Source organism: Sinohyriopsis cumingii, chromosome 6, assembly GCF_028554795.1.
Source record: "Sinohyriopsis cumingii isolate HCF-2022 chromosome 6, ASM2855479v2, whole genome shotgun sequence".
Classification (NCBI taxonomy): Eukaryota; Metazoa; Mollusca; class Bivalvia; order Unionida; family Unionidae; genus Sinohyriopsis; species Sinohyriopsis cumingii.
In genome coordinates this window covers 72992556-73013173 of record NC_142966.1, presented here as the reverse complement: position 1 = coordinate 73013173, position 20618 = coordinate 72992556, and the positions used below count along the sequence as shown (strand labels likewise).

At 35.8% G+C, this 20618-nt stretch overlaps 1 protein-coding gene across 3 annotated transcripts in view; it reads left to right on the top strand.

The window, feature by feature from the left end:
- LOC149797202 (iron-sulfur cluster assembly factor IBA57, mitochondrial-like) overlaps positions 1-20164 on the top strand; it is a 31451-nt gene extending 11287 nt beyond the window's left edge. For all 3 annotated transcript variants that reach the window (XM_089961885.1, XM_089961884.1, XM_089961886.1), the window contains exons 4-7: positions 1504-1660; positions 8019-8162; positions 16451-16550; positions 17747-20164. In XM_089961885.1, the coding sequence (XP_089818011.1) occupies positions 1504-1660; positions 8019-8162; positions 16451-16550; positions 17747-17954 (609 nt within the window). In that variant the 3' untranslated portion in view covers positions 17955-20164. The remainder of the gene's footprint in view (positions 1-1503; positions 1661-8018; positions 8163-16450; positions 16551-17746) is intronic.
- Positions 20165-20618: the final 454 nt, after the last annotated feature.

Here is a 20618-nt window from a genome sequence, read left to right as displayed (position 1 = left end):
CAGGTCTATGATATAAAACTAATGCTATTGTGCCAAAAGAATTTTTTTCTTACAATGACAGCAGTCTTAAACTTTGATATTTTCCCATAAATCGATATGCTTCCTCTAACCTCCAGTGCAAGCCAAAGTTTTGTCCATGTTTGTGTTTGATTTGGGTTTTTTGTTGGTTTTAAAGGCTTTTTTAATTCATTACTGGCTCTATGATGCTGATGAAGTGGGTACTGTGTACCTTGCCTTAAGATTACTTGGGCTGAGCTGGATAGGTATTGAACACACATCCATTGCATTATTTCATCCAGTGCTTTACTAAAAGAGCTACCATGGCTTCTCCAGGTATGTGATGTGGAACTGACTGCATTGTACAGGAACCATTTTTCCTTCAGGACAGTGACCATGACCTTCTAACCCTTGAAATTTATTGACTTCTTACCTGTGCCAAGTGCAAGCCATTTACAGAATTTTGTAACTTTAGTTGGTTCATAACTGTGCAGAAACCATCTTTTTTTCTTTTAGTCACTTTGACCATTTGACCCAAAAATCAATAGGGTTCTTCTTTACACCTGGTTTAAGACACCCACATAGCTTGGTAACTGTAGATGGAGCTATTTTGCGGAAATGAAGTTGGCGACAGACAGGTGAATAGAAAACATAACATAATACACTCCACCCTATGGCAGGCATATAAAAACAACAGTCATATATTCTTGCCTAAAGTTATGGTAAGGGTCAAAGGAAAGCATTGATTTATTGTTTTTAAATTTTGCGGAGAGATTTCCATATCGGATAGTATATTATGATGACCTGTAGCTGGATTCAGGGGTTAGGCGATAGTGGTGTCATTATTAGAGCCCCACAAGATGCAGGAGCCATTGTAATAATCTTTTTGTCCATTTGTCTGTCTGACCAGCCATCCATTCACACTTCCAGTTGTTCAGCAACTCTTACACATAATTGTATGCTTTTGATAGGTGAATTGTCAGTTACATGCAAATGTTCCTTTTAAAGGTTTTGTCTTTCAGGTCCATTTTTTAAGCAATTTACACTCCTTTCTCCATCAGATTTCAGACTCTACTCCAACACATCCTTGCAAAGAGCATATTGCAGGAAACACTGAACATAACTGATCGAATTAAGTGTATACATCAGTCAGTTAAGTACATAGATGTGTTTTGTGGGTTTGTTTCTTATCAGCTCCATTTAGATGCAGTTAGGACACAAGACAACTTCATATCATAACATGGGATATTTCTTACAATTGGCATAGATCAAGAACCATTCAACATATCTCTAATGAAAGTTGGTCGGAACACAGTCTCATAGACTTACGTGTGTCTTTATGGGTTTCTTGTCATCCAGCGTTTGGTTTGGTTTCAGCAAAATAAGTTCATTAAGTAAGTAATAATGAATGAGTTTGACACATGAATAAATGTTTGATGAATTTTTAAGGGACTCTAATGCAGTTGCTTAATAATTTCATAAATTAAAAGCTTTTTATTTTTTCAGGTTGAAATTGCAAACAAGAGTGAAGAGTTATCTGTTCTGGCTACTCTACTAAATGAAGACGTAAATATGGAGGGGAAATCAGAATCTGTTGTCATAGAAACCAAAGATCCAAGAGTATCTTCTTTTGGAAGAAGAATTATTCTCTATTCAGACAAAAGTAAGATGATGACTACACATCTATTTTTTTAATTAACAGATGTTATTTTATTATTCGCTTTGTCCATGGGAAATATTCTCCTATAGTGTCAGGTTGGGCATTATACCCAAGCAGACAGTACTGTAAGAGAACAGTTACCAAGGCTAAAGGCAATAGAACATTCAGTATTTCACATGAAGTGACATGAAATCATATGACTTCATCGCGTGGCAAGATATAGAATCCCTTAGTCAATGGGAAATATATATTGTCCTAAAATACTGTGACTTAGTGGAATTAACATGGACTTTGAATGTGGCAAAAGAAAATTAACTTAGTTATGCTGTATACCACACGTGATATAATTCATTTTGAAGTCTTGATAACTTTGCTCTGTATTCATGGTGTGACAATAGTCGACCATTTTGGATAGTACACAGATTATCTTTTTTGAGTTGGACTACTGAACAGTTTTCAAGTTTCCTTGTCCACTAACATAACTGTGTCTCAAACAGTAGATATTGATATGGTTATTTTAGTAGACAAGGAAATCTTAGAATACTGGGCTGTAGTTGGACTATACAATGACTTATTCAAAGTAGATAATGATGGGATAATGAATATTTTATTCCAGAAATTAGCAAATCCAAGATGCAGGTGTCTATAATAATATGTGTTTGAATTTCTTGAATAAAGATGAAACAGGTAGGGAAATTTGCAAGTGGTTGTTTTTTTTTTATTCTTCAAACGACCCTCACATTTTGGCCTTATAGGGACCATTGGGACAATTTTTTCCATTTCTGGAATGAACCCTACAAACCATTGGAGAAAGGAAAAAACGAAATCTATTGATCAGTTAGAAGCATAATTTGTACATGGGGATAAAGTTTGGATGTCTCCTTTATAGTGATATAAATTGCAAATGGTTGAGCATGCACACAGTATAAGAAATTATCATATAATCGATGAATGCTCGTGTTTCAAAACACACAAATTATTGTCAGCTTTTGTTGGGCAGAAAGGAAGAGCATGGCTAATCAAATACCAAATCCTGTTGTCCGAGACAATATATTTTTGAAGTCGTATAAGTAAAATTTTCCAAAGTGCTACTCCAGGACAAGTGCCTTTTCTTATTTTAAAATAAGTCATTCTGGTATTAATGCAAATTTTCATACTTTAATCACTTGATCTGGTTGTTCGTGCATTCTAAATGATAGACTCTACCTCTGTTTCTTCATTCACATCCTACATTACTAAAGTAAGTGGTCATTGATAACTGTTGTATGTGTGTGAGTTATATTACTGTTTGATTGCATATTGGGCTAAGTGACCAAATTATGAGCTAATCAAAATATTTCAAACAAACAAATCCAGCATTATTAATTAGCGGTATTTTAAATGAATATGTTATAGTGTCTTTACTCAACACAGATACTCATGAGCAGATCACCCATTGATTTCAATCCACCTAGTCAATGCAATGAAATTAATGAAATGCACTTTATGAACATAAGTGTCTGTTTCCTTTATGAACAGATGGAACCAATTTGATGATATTAATGTTTTTCAGTTTTTAGTTGATTTCACAGATGATCGACTTCAGCATACATTATTGCATTTGAAGTGAAACAATTATGCTAAAGAAGCAGCGTTTAAGTGTTAGCATTTAAATAACAAAACATATGTAGTAGGAGTAGTTGTTAAAGGATCAGATGAGTTTGCTAAGTTATTTCCACGAGGAAGATCTTAAAGAAGATTCAGAGAAGCAAAATGCACATGAAAGTGGAAGGGTTAAACTTAAGACTGCCACTGAGTCTGAAGTAAATATTACTTCAAAGATTCATAAGCCAGACTGTGGCAGCAACCAATGTTAGATATGACACAACTGAGACAAGGAAAGTTTTAGCCACATCGGGTTGATAATTATCTATGGCTTGAATTTATGGACTTTGAAGGAAAGATTATTTTGCAGTTATTGGAAACAATATCACAAGCTGGCACAGGTTGGAAATTCAGCTACTGTACATGTCACATGCAGTTAACAAATTCAGGATTTAATCAAGCAAGTCTCATGACAGTTTTGGACCTCATCAAGCTTGTATATGCATAATACTAGCCAGCATATGCAGAAAGTCTATGAAGTTAGAGTTACTAACACTCCTCTAGGAAAGGCCATTTTAAATTTAAATGAAAATGAAATGCAAAACAGATAAAATGAGAGATCTTTTAAAAAAAGTCTACACCCAAGCCCAATATGGAAAACCATATTTTGATATGCAAACATGTGCATTCCAGGAGAACAGCATGAAACTTGGTGCTAATTAAAAACAGACTTGGGCAACAGACTTTGTTATGTCACTTAATTGAATCTTGTAAGATAAGGTTAGGGAAGATCTGAATTCCAGTAAATATTTTCCATTTTTGCTAATGGATGTACTGATTCTACCATATTGGAGCAAGAAATAGTATATATGCAATACATTGATGGTGACAAAAACTATAAAAAATTAAGTCTTTGAAAAAATAGTTGTGTTGCACATTGTTTCTTTTCTTTATAAAATTGGTTAAAATACATCGAATATGGGCTAGAGATTGAAATTTTGGAACAAGTGATAAAGCAGGTATGACAAGTGAATTTTCTGAAACTACATGTCCTTGATAAGTGGCTAAACAAATTTTGATCAGTCTTAAAGAGGGTGTTATTAATAGTTTCCTCTTTTTACCATCGGAGAGAAATGGGTGCCAGTGAATACACTATATGGCTTTGGATAGTGGGCATTGCAGGACATACTTCACTTACAACAAAATAGTGATTGAGTGTCCAAGTTACTTTGCAGGTACTGAAGGAAATTACCTTTCAAAATTAGAAAAATAATGGGCAGTGCTGAAGGTGTTCATAAATTACCATAGTAAGTGTCGTTTAATGCAATGGTAATAGTAATGTATGCCTCATTTCTTCTGTATCTGGGTATTAATGAATTGAAGATCTCTCACAATAGACAGATGGGCAGTAAGAGATCTTGATCTCAGTTTGATGCAATTTTTGGTGTGTAGGGGGGAAATTGTTCTGAAAATTATTTCAAGAATTGGTTAAGTAATTTAATGTACAGTGCATCCTGCAGTTATGTCTCATCAATGTTGAGGCAACTTTACGCAGGATTAGACTGGTTTCCATCCAAGCTTTCTGTGCTGTAATCTTGAAATGTTAGTGTTTGTTTTCTTTCTAGACAGCAGCAGTCCCTATGAAATCAGTACTCCCAGGACTGTGATCGGATTGTTTTTACCACTGATTGTCATAATTAACAAAGTTTGTTGAGAATTAGATGTACAAAAAGTTTCAATCGATATCATGTTGATTCTGATGAGCTATAATTTTTTTTATATGAAGACAGACTATTTGTGTATATTACATTTTGTGATTTAGGAAGACATTTTCTATAATTGGTTATTAGATGAATTGATCTTTTATTTGGTATAAAACCCTTTTCAATTACAAAGCCTTCATAGTTTTTCACTGCATTGTTGATTTAACCAGATCTGTTCATTTATCTGCTGGTTATGGAAAAATGAAAACCAGTTTGTTGCAAATATTTTATCATTTACAAGAGGTAAGGTCCAAACATTCATACTTATTTAACATTATCATAAATTATAAGGTACAGAGATGTGAATCTTAGAGGATTGGTTCAGACTGATTTCAATATCAGAATGGCATAACCTAGGATCAGAACATTAGATAAGAAAACAATACGTAAAGCTTTCTGTCAGTACATATTGTTTGGAACATGATAAAACCAACAAGCGATGTTGATGATCTGGACTTTACATTTGAATCAATAGAAGAAGAACAGCAATAAGAAATGTTGCACATTGAGCTGTCAGGGTTACATTTTATGTATTGCAGTCCTCATATAATGATCAAGATCTGGGAATTGGAGAGATATTGGCAGTTATGTATCAGTGAATATCCCCAGGGCTTGTTTGAGGTGCAACACTGAATAAAGGTAGAAGCAAATGGTTCATATCAAGGAATATTAATGTACATTTATTAAGACTTGGGAACAAAGTAATATGTACAGCAGTTTATTACATCTGAACAGTTGCACTTTTTAAATATGTTAGCAGGGCTTGAAAATAGTGTTGATGGGTGGCAAGTCCTGGACCTGATACCCTTCAATAATATTTACCCAATAACAAAATGGGCACCTTCCTAAGCTATCCCTACAATTATAAGACAGAATACCTGCCTCAGTAGAAGATGAGAGTGTATAGTATTTGGCACCAGTCTGTCTCCCAGAGGGAAGACCACTCTCATCTAAACTCGTCTAAGTGGAAGACATCATTTTTACCATGGGATGGCTGGATTGTCAAGGTAGTGAGTGCACTGCTATGTATTACAGTAGTCCCCCTCTTGAACAGCCCCCCTGGCCAGTGGCCATCTGCTTCTTATGGCCAGAATTCCTTGGCACTGACGGGTTTGTATTCAAAAGTACCCCTCAAGAACAGCCACCCCTCTAATGTGACCAGCGACCAGCATATAAGTACAAAAATGTAAAAAGTTCACCTTACGAGCGGCCACTTTTTATCTCTGTTGTCGATACATGTCTCCCAATGTCAAGTTTCTGTTACTGAAAGAAGTGTTGACTAAAGTACATGTAACAGTAAGATTAATATTATGTCATTGTTTATATAAGCCGACGTTTACAGGAAATGGGCTTAACAATGTTATGATAGTTTTGGGCTTCACACATTTGGCTAGTTCTTCTCATTGATGATTACAACCAGACGTAATTGTCAAGATCATAACAGGGTCAGCATAGGCTAAAACAGATTTTGTGCATCAACACACACACACACACACACAGAAATTAACCTGGACTTTGAACAAAACAGGGTACCAGACAAAGACCGAAAAATCATGTGACAACACATTTTCACTTCCTTTACAAAGAATGTATTTCATCCACTCAGCAAAAGTTTTGTCTGCATAATTAAATCGCAGACACTTAGCAACATCCAAATAAATCTTTACCAAATATTAACATGTCGTCACATAAACAGACTATTATTTTAGAAGAAAGTTGGTTATTCTGCTCGACGACACCAAGTGAGGTGGGGAGAGGGGACTTGCCAAATAATTTTGTATAGAAAAGACTCGAATAAAACAATTTTATGTTGAAAAGACTTGAATAACCGATAAGGAGGTTATTCAGCAGCAGTGCTAAAATGAAGCAAATGTAAAGAGAATTATGTATGTACCAAGATTTAAATGACATTTTTGAATGGTTTTGCAATGTGCATGACAACAATACCTGCTCACATATCACGCTTACGCCAAGAATAAGAATATTAATGTATATTCAGTTGAAATAAGTCTATTATTATAACAAGAACAACCTTTTAATAATTAATGTTACTTTTTAACAAAGATATTAAATGAAGATATTAAGTGCTTTGAAGTATGTAGCTTTCTTACTATGTACATTACATGTACTTCTCACAAAAAATTTAGTCCCCCTCTGGAAAGGCCACCCATCTTATAAGGCCACTTTCCCAGTGCAGAAGGGGTGGCTTTATAAGAGGGGGACCACTGTATCAATGGATAAGTATTAATAAAGAAACATTTTTTTAATGGTTTCTCAGCAATGAAGGAAATCATGTTTCACTACGGTCATATAAACATGGAGTTTTCACCGAAAGATTGTTTATGATGTCAAATTAGTCCTAAATGAAAATATTTTCACTCAGACATCCTTATGTGGCTACTTCAGTGGCCATCTTGAAACTCTTGTTATTGCCACCCTTCTGAATGGGTGATCATATCAACATGGGTATCCAATATGGCTACCACAGTGGCCATCTTGAAAATATTGTTATTGCTACTCGTTGAATTGGTACTAAAATGAAAATGGTGCTGATTTGACACCCAGTATGTCCACATGGCAGCTATTTTGAAAATCTTGTTATTGCTGCACCTGAATTGAAAACCATACTGACATGGTATTTTTACCATAAGACTGATTATGATATCTAGATGGTCCTAATAGTGCCAATCTAATATCAAATATGGCTGACACAGTGAACATCTTGAAAATTTTGTCACACATTTTCCAGAATGGATGGTTATAATGACATGGGGTTTTCACCGAATTCTTCTAGTGGTGTCTGGTTTGTCTTAAATGAAAATGGTGCCAATCTGACATCCACTGTGACTGTCATAGTGGCTAATCATGCAAAAATATCATAGATGGTTTCAACACAAAAACAATGAAATGGTTTTAAATTTAAATGCCTTGGAATCTTTTTTAACCACGAAAGAAGAAGTCGCTAGTTAAAAGATATTATAGAGCGATTCATTCCTTGATATTCTTTGTTTCAGGTCATAGCAAGAATTATGTAATAGAGTCATCTGAAACATCATACCATGAAAGGAGATATGAGTGGGGTATTCCTGAAGGAACAACAGATCTTCCACCTGGAAATTGTACTCCATTGGAAAGCAACCTTGTCTTCATGAATGGAGGTAAAATTATAACCTATGTGGCTTTTTGTTTTTAGTACACAATGCATTTTTAACTTCTGTATGTGTACTTAAAACCATTGTTACAGTGCAACACATGGCCAAAGTTTCATTAAAACATCTCAACATTTTTTCATTATCTTTCTTATTTCTTGCTTTAAATCTATGAATTTTTCACCAACCATTTAGCATGCATCAAAATTAAAACAAGCCTAAATTTATTTTAAAAAATATTTTATATGTGAGTAACATTTGTGGAAACCAAACTCAAATAATTTGGTCACCATTAGGAGCATTTTTCCATGTTCAGAGTGCAAAATTTTAGGATGTATCTGATGTTACAAACCAGTTAAAGCATTCACTTTAAAGGCCACATCTATTGAATTAATTAGCACAGACATTCTGCTCTCAATAAATTGAATCATAGTTAATCCAAGAGATTTATTGGATACATGAAAGAAGAAGAAAAGAATTCCTAATAAAATTAGGAAATTTTTCATTTGTCACCCAAATTCACAGTACTTCATGATGAATAAATATTTTTATATTCTGGGAGAAACACCATTAACTTGATATCAAAGATTAAAAAATGATTCCATTTTGTATTTCCAAAGGTAAGGACTTTATGATAAGCTCTACTGGTTGAAAACCAGAAGAGTTTATGTGATGGATCCTCATCCATCATCCATCTGTCAGTCATTAGCAGTTGTTTGTTATTGCTACTCCTAAACTATGTGGAAGAAAGTCCTATAATGTGACATAGTTTCATCCTGAGGTCTAGTTGATTTAACAGAACCTTCAACAAAATAATCTCTGTACCATACCAAGAAAATTAGAACTAATTACCTTTCTCAGTCAAATTGTGGCAGCTGGTCTGGGCATGTAATGAATTTGCAACCTAGATATGAACGGATGGTCATTTTGCTGTGGGATTTTCACCATTGTATGTATTATGATGTGTAGATGATTCTGACATGCAGCATGGTGACCATTTGTGAAAATCTCGTTATTTAAATACATTTCCTACACATGGCCTGATGTTGCATCATTCTTGTTATGATCCTGCCATTTTCTTCAGTGGGGGCGCATAATGTTAACATACCTGTCTGGCACAAATTTTGTTTATGCTGCATGAAGGACTTGTTTGGTTTAAACCAAATTTGGTATGAGGCTTTAATGTTAGGAAGGCCTTGGAAAAGTTTAATTGTTAATATTTTTTTATACCATTTGACCAAGCCATTGCATATTGAACCATGCTATATTCTATAGGATTCCTTTTGTTAGGCTGATACTAAGTTTTGATAAATGATTCCAGTCTGCATATGTACAGGAAGGTAGGGCAAAAGAAATCATGATGTACTGCACATAAATCTGATGTTCACCATAACATTTACCAACAACGAAGAGAAGTAAGTGACTTAAAAGCCAATCATTTTAGGCACTGTATTAATCTGGAATACATTTTTCCATCACAAATGATTCAGAATAAATGTTTATAAACCTAAATGAAAATTTGGAAAACTTCTGACCTGGAAGTCGTAAAGCTTGTAAGCTTGTTTGAGCTTCAGGTTTTGTTAGATATTTAGAATGAATTTCACCATTGTAATGCTACTCTGGATTTTTGAAGAGTGAAAACTCGAACTCAGCCTCAGAGTATTCTGATCTTGAGACCTGGTTTATAGTATATCATGAACATTGACAATGCATTTGTTTGTAAACCTGGAAATATAAAAAAGTCACACTTCCTACTTGACCATACATCCAGTTTACAATAGTTTTGTTAATTACAGACAAAGCCAAAACCATAAAGGGTGGACACATCAGCATAATCGAGTCACTATTCCACCTGACACTAATTACACCTGGTGACCAGGCTAAGCGAGATAACTCTTCATGGTTAATTACTAAAGAAACCTATTGCACTACTTCAGCAAGGGCCTCCATATCACACAGAAACATGTCTTGCTTGTGGAATAAAAACATTCTGTAAACATCAGACTGGGGATGGATTGGGATTTTCCATTGTTTATATTGTTCTTCAGATACCTTCCACTGCCTTGCAAATGTAGCCTTCCAGCAACAATTGAAGTTAGCCACACCTTAGCAATAAAAGTCTTAAATATCATTTGGTTACAGACACAAGAGTCACAAGAGTGGCCTCCCCTTGGATAAAGGTGAAAGGTGCAAAAATATAATAATTCTTCCTTGTATTAATTTGGTTTCCTCGCTGTGAGTTTAGTATAAGATTTTACTAATTTAGGCTGTATATATGATTGTTTTGTTCTCATCAGTCATGGGTAACACTTGGTGGGATTGGAATTTTGTTTGTCAGCTCCCAGAAGACATTCATCCCACCTGCACAATGAGCACTTACAGATGGTCCCCAAGGATATGGGTACTGTCAGCCTTGCATTCTCAATAGCAAACTTCTTAGCATAGCAGTCACTGGAGACTAAAAAGTTGGCCCTACATTCTATGCCGCATTAGCCCCCTCCTCCCATCCCAGCTATAGAATCATCATTGTTCTCTTTGTGACCACTCTGTTGGTACCAAAATAGTATTAATTCCCATGTGGACTAGCTCAGAACAACCCCATACTGCATATTCACACTGCCACTGGCTATGTTGAGCTATCCTTGGATAGGTGGTGCTGAATCTCATGATCCGATGATAGCTGGCTCACACCTCATCCACTTCAGTTCAAACATCATCTAGAGTTGTCCTCAATATATCAAGCTCTGGGTTCATTAATCTGCCTTCCTAATATATCCAGTCCTGGAAGTCAGCAGCTTCTAACATCCAGCCAAGTCACCTCTACCACGGCTTTGTCACTAATGCACAGTGGTACTAGTACGATATTTGATGATTGAGCCACCAAAGATATCCAGTATTGGACTGTATGTGTGTTTTAGCATTTAACAGCATCTCAGCACAATAATAGTTCAAAAGTAAAGTTAAAAAAATGAACAAGAGCCTCAAACTGGCCTGATATTGCTCACTTGGCTTCCAAGGCATTTGACAGTTTAAATAAGCAGTCTTATGCAGTATTGTAAGAACACATCAATTGTAAACTGTTTCCAAAACATTACATTATGCTGATTATACCTATTTTACATTATGCTGATTATACCTATTTTACATTATGCAGATTATACCTATTTTACATTATGCTGATTATACCTATTTTACATTATGCTGATTATACCTATTTTACATTATGCTGATTATACCTATTTTACATTATGCTGATTATACCTATTTTACATTATGCTGATTATACCTATTTTACATTATGCTGGTAATAATGTCTTTCTTAAGATAAAGGCATACTTAATATGCACAGTCCTTTACTCATAATCAAAGGGATCCATGATGTTTAAGACAATAAACCAAACATATACAAATATGGTTTTTTTTTCTTAAGATCAGCCAATCAGATACAAGATCATCTCATTAACTGCCTTAATTCCACTAACTTTAGAAACTGTCCAAGATCTTGAGGTATTAGTCCTTATTCCACTTTGCATCAGAACTGTATCAGAATTAATGCTTCAAGAGTTCAGCCAAAAATGAACTTGTGCAGTTCCACGACTTGCATGGTGCTGCCAAGCTCTTCATGAATAGACAATTCCTAAGGACAAGACCCAGTCTATCTTACCGCATGGTACCTTAAATACTTCCGGCTTACAATGTCCATTTTGGTTTCTAAAGATGTCTCTTCACACACCCTCAAGCCTCTGCCATCCAAGAAACTCTATTTAGCAACATGTTAGAATTAATGGGATCTGACTCCTAAGTGCTGCAAGTGTAGTGGACCACCATCATTGACATTCTTCTCCATCTACAATGATAGGAGTGCAGGAGACATTGACTCTATAAACAACAATACTGGCATTCAAGTTCCCTCATCACTAGGTTTTACTTGGATGAGCAAGCATTTGCTTGCAGGATTGAAGTGAAGTTCCCCACTCAATCCCATTGGACTTTCTTACCTGTTTTCTTTACATCACCTGCTGGGTCTTCAGTTCTGACAGGTGAAAATTATCTGTGGAAGATTCTAATTTCAATTGCTTCCACAATTGGAATCCTTATAGGTCACCACCACAGGGCTCATCATTGTTAGTGTTTCCTATAGACCATGCCACCTCAGGGTTCAACTGTATTTCAATTGCTGTACAGTAAGGGAATCAGCTAAGCAAACAACCAAAGTATGCTCTTGCACATCAGATGCATGGACCAGTTACATTGATAAAAAATCCCATAACCCATCCCAACTTAATGAATCAGACATCATTCTCCCAACACAGATGACCTACCTTCTTTTGTTTTGACCTGACTAAGCCATATACAAGGGCTTGTTTGGTCCTTGACATCAACATGTCCATAACAAGTCACATTATTAATTCAAGGCTCCCCATGAGTTTAGTTAATGGAATAAGTGGGGCATATTTATAGAATGGTCTTCATTATAACAGGGACACAACATCATATAACTGCATGAATTTATGGGTGGTAAAAAGATGTTATGCTCTTTACCTCCACCTCACAAACCAATTTTGGCCCAAGATATGCTCGCAGCCTTCATCATCTTTTTTTGTTGTTGTAGGGTTTAATGCCATTTTTCAGCACACGATAGGCTATACATGGCGGCCAGTATTAATGGTGGAGAAAGAACCCGGGAAAACCCGGAAAAAACCACCGACCCACAAGAAGCTACTGGCAAGCTTTCTCACATACCCACATTGGCTGAATCCGAGACTCGAAGCAGCACAGACAGAGGTGAGGTGGCTTTGTCCATTGTGAAGACTGCACAGTGTGGACTTGCAAGAGATGTGATTTCACACCCCACTCAAACATCTTTCAGAAGTTCTGTGATTTGCCTACAACAGGCTACAAACAACAGACTAGTTATTTTTCAGAGCAAGACATGATTTTATGTGTTACTCTCCTTTCATTCTCAAGCTACAAGAACATCTTAGACCTCATTTCCTTTCTAGATTTGGTCAACTAGGTCTGGACTCTGTTCATTTATAAAGAATGTTTTCTGTGGGAAATATATTTGAATTCAGGCAACGGTAGAGTATTCATTTGCCAGCCAAGTTTTGCTCATAATGGCAGCAGACATCTTAGTCCTTGCTCACTTTTGGGCTGTCATAAAAATGGTCACATGGTCCAAGTAGAGGCCGGGCCTTGATGGTTGGACCAACTCTCTCAATCAGCAACCATCTGAGGTTGCATCTCAAAGGTACTTTGGACTAACATCAGCGATACCTCTGCAAATACATCCTCTGGCAATCATGATCACTACGAATGTGAACACAGACGGCTGCGGGAGGAAGTCTCCTAACTTTTTAAAATGAGATATGAACATGGTCCTTTCAGGATCATTATCTTTATCCGCATCATGGAAAGGGATACTGTTTTTTGAAAGCCTGTCATTGGTGGCTGGCAAACCCACATGGCAATAAAGTTTTTTTTCTGCCCGATAACTTCCCTGTGGTGACTGATCTCAAACAGCAAAGTGGAACAAATTATTTGTATTATTGCTTGGGATATTCTAAAGCAGCATCATCATTGACAATCCAAGTTTCAGGCTGACTAATGTTTTGGCAGACTCATTTTTCTGCAAGTGGAAGCTCATACAAATGGAATGGCCTTTTCATCTCTCAGTTTCATACAATACTTGCTCGACGGGATCGACTTATGTTGGACATTAGTTACTAGGTGGAATGCCAACAGTCCAAGCCTGTGTTACACCTGTCCTGGGCCCATCAGCCTGGCTAATTGCTGCTTCCTTAACATTGGAATCACTGAATGTATATACATCCAACATCTTGGATTTTGAACGTGATACAGGAATCAAAAGTAGCCTTGAGTATCTTCATCCAGATTACTCCACTTAAAATAGTGGTGAAACTGCCAACTGGACTAAATGATTATTGTCTCAGATTACAAGAGCCTCCTTCCCAGCAAACAGAACATCTTGGCATTCAGCTTAAGGTTCAGTCTCAGGAAATCATGGTTTTTATGGACACCAAAAAGTGAATGGAGTTTGGTAGCATCAGGAGTGTTCCATGCACATCAACCTCCCTAAGTCAAAAGTCATTAGGAATGATGTTCAGTCATGAGAGATGTTCACTGGAAATGGTATATTGATTCTTAATTCTACTGCTATCAGTTACCTTTAGTGGAATAGTGGAACCAAATAGCCAGATCTGTTTGTTTTTGTTTAGGATTTTTTCAGTTGATGTCAGAATTGACAAATCAACATAGAGGTTATGTGTCTGAATGGACGCAGTATCCAGACAGAACAAACCAGTTCACACAAATTGGTCCATCCATTTCACAGTCATCATTCAAATTTGCATTTGACCCTGAATGGACCTCTTTGTGAAAAGGTAGCACACAAACCTCCCAACATTTGTCTCCCCAATTCTAGATCTGAAATCTTAAGCAGTCAGTGCTCTTTCTTTGAATTGGAACTGTTTCAGTGAATTTGCCTTTACCACAACTCTAAGGTATTTCATACAGCAAGGGAATTATAGAGCATATGAATCTGCATTGCTTCCATCAAGTGAGAGGAATCTTTGATAAACAACCTCTTGAGTTTAGTGGCTGAGATTCTGAGGAAAATCAAATGTAGTGGCTGAGATTCTTAGTTATTTCCATGCCTGCAAAAACAACATGCATTTAACAACTCAGAAATGCTTAACATGTACATCTTGTTCATATCAAACTCAGAATATAATAGAATCTGCAAATAAGTGTCTTCATCCAGTGATGCCAACAGGACTAGTTGCAATGATGCAAACATAACTAGTTTTTAGGCTTTAGTACCTTAGTACCAACACACTGCTATGTCCTCCTCTGCCTCTTTAAGTATAATTTACCCTTGATCACCATCAGAACCTAGCCTTCCACAATTTCTAAAATGTTTCACCATTATGGAAGGAATCACATAGGCTAGAATAAAGACTTTCCCTTCTTCTAACCAATTTCAACTTTTCTCAACTGAAGTTCTTGACACTTTGTCTGAAATGGAACTTAATGTGGTTAGATGAATTTCTCTTCAAACTACTGCCTAACTGGCTCCTGTCTGGTAAAACCTGCTCTCTAAAACTAGTAAGCAGAATCACATTCATGCCTAATCATTGACCAGTTCTGAATCAGTTGCATTTATGTTGACCCCATGATTTCATTTGCCAAGAACAGTTTCCATTCAAGGGGAAATCAGGCTTTCATTTATTAATCTCAATCTTCAATGGACCCTTCTTTCCAGTGGAATTATTAGGACCCATTTGGGGATTTGATATGGTCACTGGGGTGTACTGAGCTCATCAGAAGAGAGATCTTGCTTGTTCTTACCACTCGAAGAATGAAAGGCGTCATTTCCAAACAGAGTCCTTTGACCTGAATTTGTTAGGTTATCCATTCTGCATACAAGGAATTAACTTCAGCTAAAAGAAATTTCTTGTGCTTATCAGCTTATAAAGTTGGGCAGTCACTACCAATCTTACACAGAGCAAAACTGCTACCTGACTGACGTTTTCAAAGCCTTGGGATGGTTGTAATATATGACATTCCCTAGCTTCTGTCTGATGGGCATGTCATCTCTGACAGCTTAATTTGTTCTGGTTTGATAAATATCTGCAGTGCTGTTTTCCCAGATCCCTCAGCAGCTTTGTAATAATGTGGGTTACTCTACTGTAGGATTTGTGGGAACAAAAATGTATCCCTAAAGACCTTGTCTACTAAATGGTCCTAAATTCCTTGCCCCATATCTCACATGTGATTTGAACCTTCTTCTCATAAATTAGGACTCACCTGGCAAAAATTTACACCATGGTTCCGCTCTTCAGAAAACTGCTTAGGAGAAAATTGTTGTATATAGTCAAAACTTTGTGAACAAATGGGTAAGAAAACAAATCTGGCAAACAACATTCAAGGTAAATTGACTGATTATTTAGGTTCTCTAACCTCTGTTTAGATGGTGTATGCATAAAAAGCATCCCCGCTTGCAAACTGGATATCTGTTTAGATATCCAGTTGGCAAGTGAAACAATATTTGTATGCTTTGCTTATGACAAGCTACCTCTGTTTAATGTTTTTTGCCATAAAGTGCCTTTCACAAGCTGCCTGTACAACAGTATTGTATTGCCTAGTGCTTTTTAATACTTATCTTCTATGTTTAAGACCATCCAAAACTAACATCTGACACAATTACAAGAAATACATTTTAAAAACTTGTACAATGGACATGACATGTTTTAATGCAATCTTGTCCTTTCCAGTAAGTTTTGATAAGGGCTGTTATCTTGGCCAGGAGCTGACTGCCAGAACCCACCATACAGGTGTCATTAGGAAGAGACTCATGCCAGTGATTCTGGACAAGTAAGGGAAATACTTACAAAGATATAAGCATTAGCAGAATGACCACAGCAAATTTGGAAATTTCACATTCATAATTGCATGAGCAAGCAACTACAGACCAAGATTTTTTTATTGTCGTTTAAGTTTGCTTCTTTATAGATAGCATTTTGTCACATTTGGAAAACTATTTTAGTCTTTTAAGTATTGGAAGGGAGGATTGAAGAAGTCCATTTTGTATAGCATGTAAAATTTAGAAAAGTTTGACATGCATGATCAGTGAGTTGGAGTTCAATTTACTTGCTCTGCTTAAATTAAAAGACATTTTTTTTCCTTGCAGACCTTAAGAATATTGTTCATAAACCTACAAAAGACCACCAAATTTTTAACTTTCAATACATCATTTCTTCTGAAGTATCATATATTTTTATAAATAGACATGTACATAAATAGTAATAACCATATTTCATGCATGAGTAAATCCCCATTTTGTACAATGTTCCTAAAGTGAATTACAGTCTGTGGCATAAGCATATGTACTGGCACATTTGGTCACTGTATTGTCTGTGTGACTTTTGTTGGTCAGGCTAGTATAGTAAATTATGGTTACTGCAAAAGAAGACAATTGAAATTTTGTCCAGGAACTGTATTGTTTTGGTTAAATTTGTCAACATTTTCTACGAAAAATCCTAAATTTGGTTATTGTTATCTCTATTTCTTCAAGATTGATTTGAATTCAGGAGTTTGTGAAAAATTTCAGCAGTTGTGGTCAGTCTTCTTTAGTATATGCTGATTGTAATGTTCTACTCTTTGATTTTCCTTCAAGGGGCAATTGTAATGTTTTAAAGTTTTACTTCACACCAAAAACAACTCAAGTTCTCACAAATCTCACCCTGCTGTGGAGGAGGAAATATTAGTAATAAACTTGGATATTTTGAAGTGTATTTTTAGCTGACTGTTGTCCAGGTTTGTAGAATGAAAAGGGGTGGGGGGACAAGTAGACTAAATTTGTTAGTGACTTAAAGCAAGATGACAGTGCTAATTTCTGAACAAATTTGTTTTATTATGTATAAATAAATATGGTTATAGTAGTATCAATACTGAAGGAAAGATTTGATACTGTAAATAGGCTTTACAAAGGTTATATTATTAAAACAATATGAAGGATACCTAAAACATCAGAAATTATTTGTGCTGTTACTGATTTCTTTCATTTTCAGAGCATCAACAGAGCAGATTGAATCTGGGGAGACAGTTTTGGATGGAAATGGGAAAAGTGTTGGGAAATTCAGAAACTCTGTAGGATTATATGGTTTAGCATTGCTTCGCTTGGCTGATGTGACAGGAACTTTATATGTGAAAGATAAGAATGGAAACCCAGTGACAGTGAAGGCTGTAACCCCTTCTTGGTGGCCAAAAGATCGTTGATAACAAAACAGAGTATCATATTTTGTGATGAAAACAGAGATAAACTTCAACTTGGATAGTTAAAATTGCTAAAATGTGTATACTTTGTTCAATAATAATATTAATGTTGTTGAATCTAAATGGTACCTAACTCAATCTCTTTCTTGATCTACACATTAGGCTTGGAACTGATGAGTATTTATAAGTGACAAGATGCATGCAGAACCTTGTTCAGCTTGTAACTGTTTCATTTGCTCGACATCTTTTGCATTTTTTTACCACCAATTTGTAGGATGCCTTTTCTGAATATATCTAACCATTTAAGGAAAACATCCTTAAGATCACCATGATATTGTTGTTTTGTTCTGCTGCATGTATGTGATAAATAAAAAAAGTTTGCAACCAGACATACTGCCTGGACATGCAGTTTGTATGTTTTTTAGGCTCTACAGTGATAATGAGGAAGTTCAGTTTTTTTTACAAATTTGAAATTGTTTTTTTAAAACAAAGCATTACTTATCAAAAGTTCAGTTAGAGAACATATATTTAAAAGGCGTATAATATCATGTAAAAATAATTGTTGTCAGCATTATCATTGTATCTGTATAATGTTCTGTACACCAAATTCTCATCAAATTCATCTTTTCCTAGAGATTCCATGTTCAGTGTGAAAATAATCCATTCTTTAAGATTTAACAGCAGATCTTTTACTAAACATACTAACTACAAAATAGGGGCCCCGAGTGGTCTAAAGCGCTCACCATTACGGATCACTGCCATCTCACCTCTGTCTGCATGAGTTCGAGTCTCATGCTCGGCTAATGTGAGTACATGAGAAAGCCTGCCAGTAGCTTCTCATGTGTCGGTGGTTCTTTCTGGGGTTTTCCAGGGTTCTTCCTCCACCAATTATACTGGCCACCATGTATAGCCTATCTTGTGCTGAAAAATGGCGTTAAACCATACAACAACAACAACAACAACTACAAAATATTCTCTCACTGGTACCGATAGTTCCTGCATCACTGACATTCATGTGCTTGTTCATTATTTTGTGAACGTTTAGAGGCAGTAAACTAAGCTAAGCAATGTACATGGCCCGTAAATATTGCAACCTTGGTGGTTTTCACTACTCATATGATATTAGTGGCATGCTGCCAGATTTACCATTTGGTTCTGGTATTATAATGATATCATCTAATCATGAACCCAATTTTGAAAATTGTGAAGGTGATAAATCACAAATTTAATTTTTGTACACGTTTTGCATATTCAAACTGTTGGTAAGTATTTATGTGTTTGCGTTTAACAGCACCTCAGCACAATAATGGCTACATGGTGCCAATCAAACATAAAATTCCAAAATTGTATAAAAAGAAGAAACTAAACTGCTTAGGAATCAAGCTAATTCTTAAGTGAATGCAGTACAGATGAATGCTGGCACTTAAGGAAATGAAAAGCAGCATTTTAGATAAATGATAAACTTTGCTATTCATTTTAAATTATGTTTATCAAAGGATCTTTCCATATTAATGATTTAGTACACACATTCAAAATGGATAGTTTATGGCTGTTTGGTAAGTTAATGATAAATTCACCCGACCTTCATTGGGTAACTGTATCAATCAAGAGTCCTGCATCATGTGTGCCAATAACTCATACTGATATTTACTATATATACTAGCAAGTCTTACTGCAAACATCATAGACCCTTTGCTGCTGTCACATACTGTGCAAGTAGATCAGGGTCTGTGTTCTACCAAATACTCCTTACAAACTGTACAGTCCAGGTTCTGCTGGCACATTATGTAATGAAAGATTTGAGTCTGTGTAGTTTGCAACTTGTAAGAAAGTGTGTGCAGTGTTTTTTTCTCAGCTGCCCCACACTGTAAAAGCTATCCCACATAAGTGTACCTGACACAATATTTGATTGATATTATCTTACATATTTGATCCAGAGGATTTTTGTTGTCAGCTATCTTTTTTGAAATGGAGAGGAGAGAAAATTAATCAGTTTATCACATTGAAGAGATAAAGAAAACCCATCAGAAGGTCAAACTACAGACAGGAATGAGGCGTATCTTTAAAGTTCCTGCCAACAAATGGAGCCCAAGAGTGCAAGGGTGCAATTTTCCTAGCCATCATTGATCACATGTGATGACACCACCCCCATTTTCTTACTGTAATTGATATATTGTCAGTAGTCATCTGGTAATAAAATATTAGCTTACACACATCTGATTTATTTTATCCTCTGAAAAAGAATTATAAAGCATTTTATATTGTTACAATGCAAATGTAGCGACAAGGTATCTGGTAGCTGTAATTTCCCCACACTGCCTTAAAGAAGTATGCGAGATAAATGATATAGAGAGAGATGAGAAAAACATTGGTACTCAAACACTAGTAATACTGAAATTGAAAGAAAGAATAATTAAAAAATAACAGTATATGAAAATTAAATTTAGTACTTAATTAAATTTGATACTGATTCAAATCGATCCTTCAAGTACACCTGTTGAAAAAATTTGAATCCTCCTGAAAGCACATTTCATTTTTAATCCAAAAGATCAAGAAGCTTGTAAAATACTATAATTATTGCTTAAAGCACTCCATTATAGCAGAGTATTAAACCTCACACTTGACAGATAAAGCCAATGCATCTATCAAGTTTTATGGTACACACAA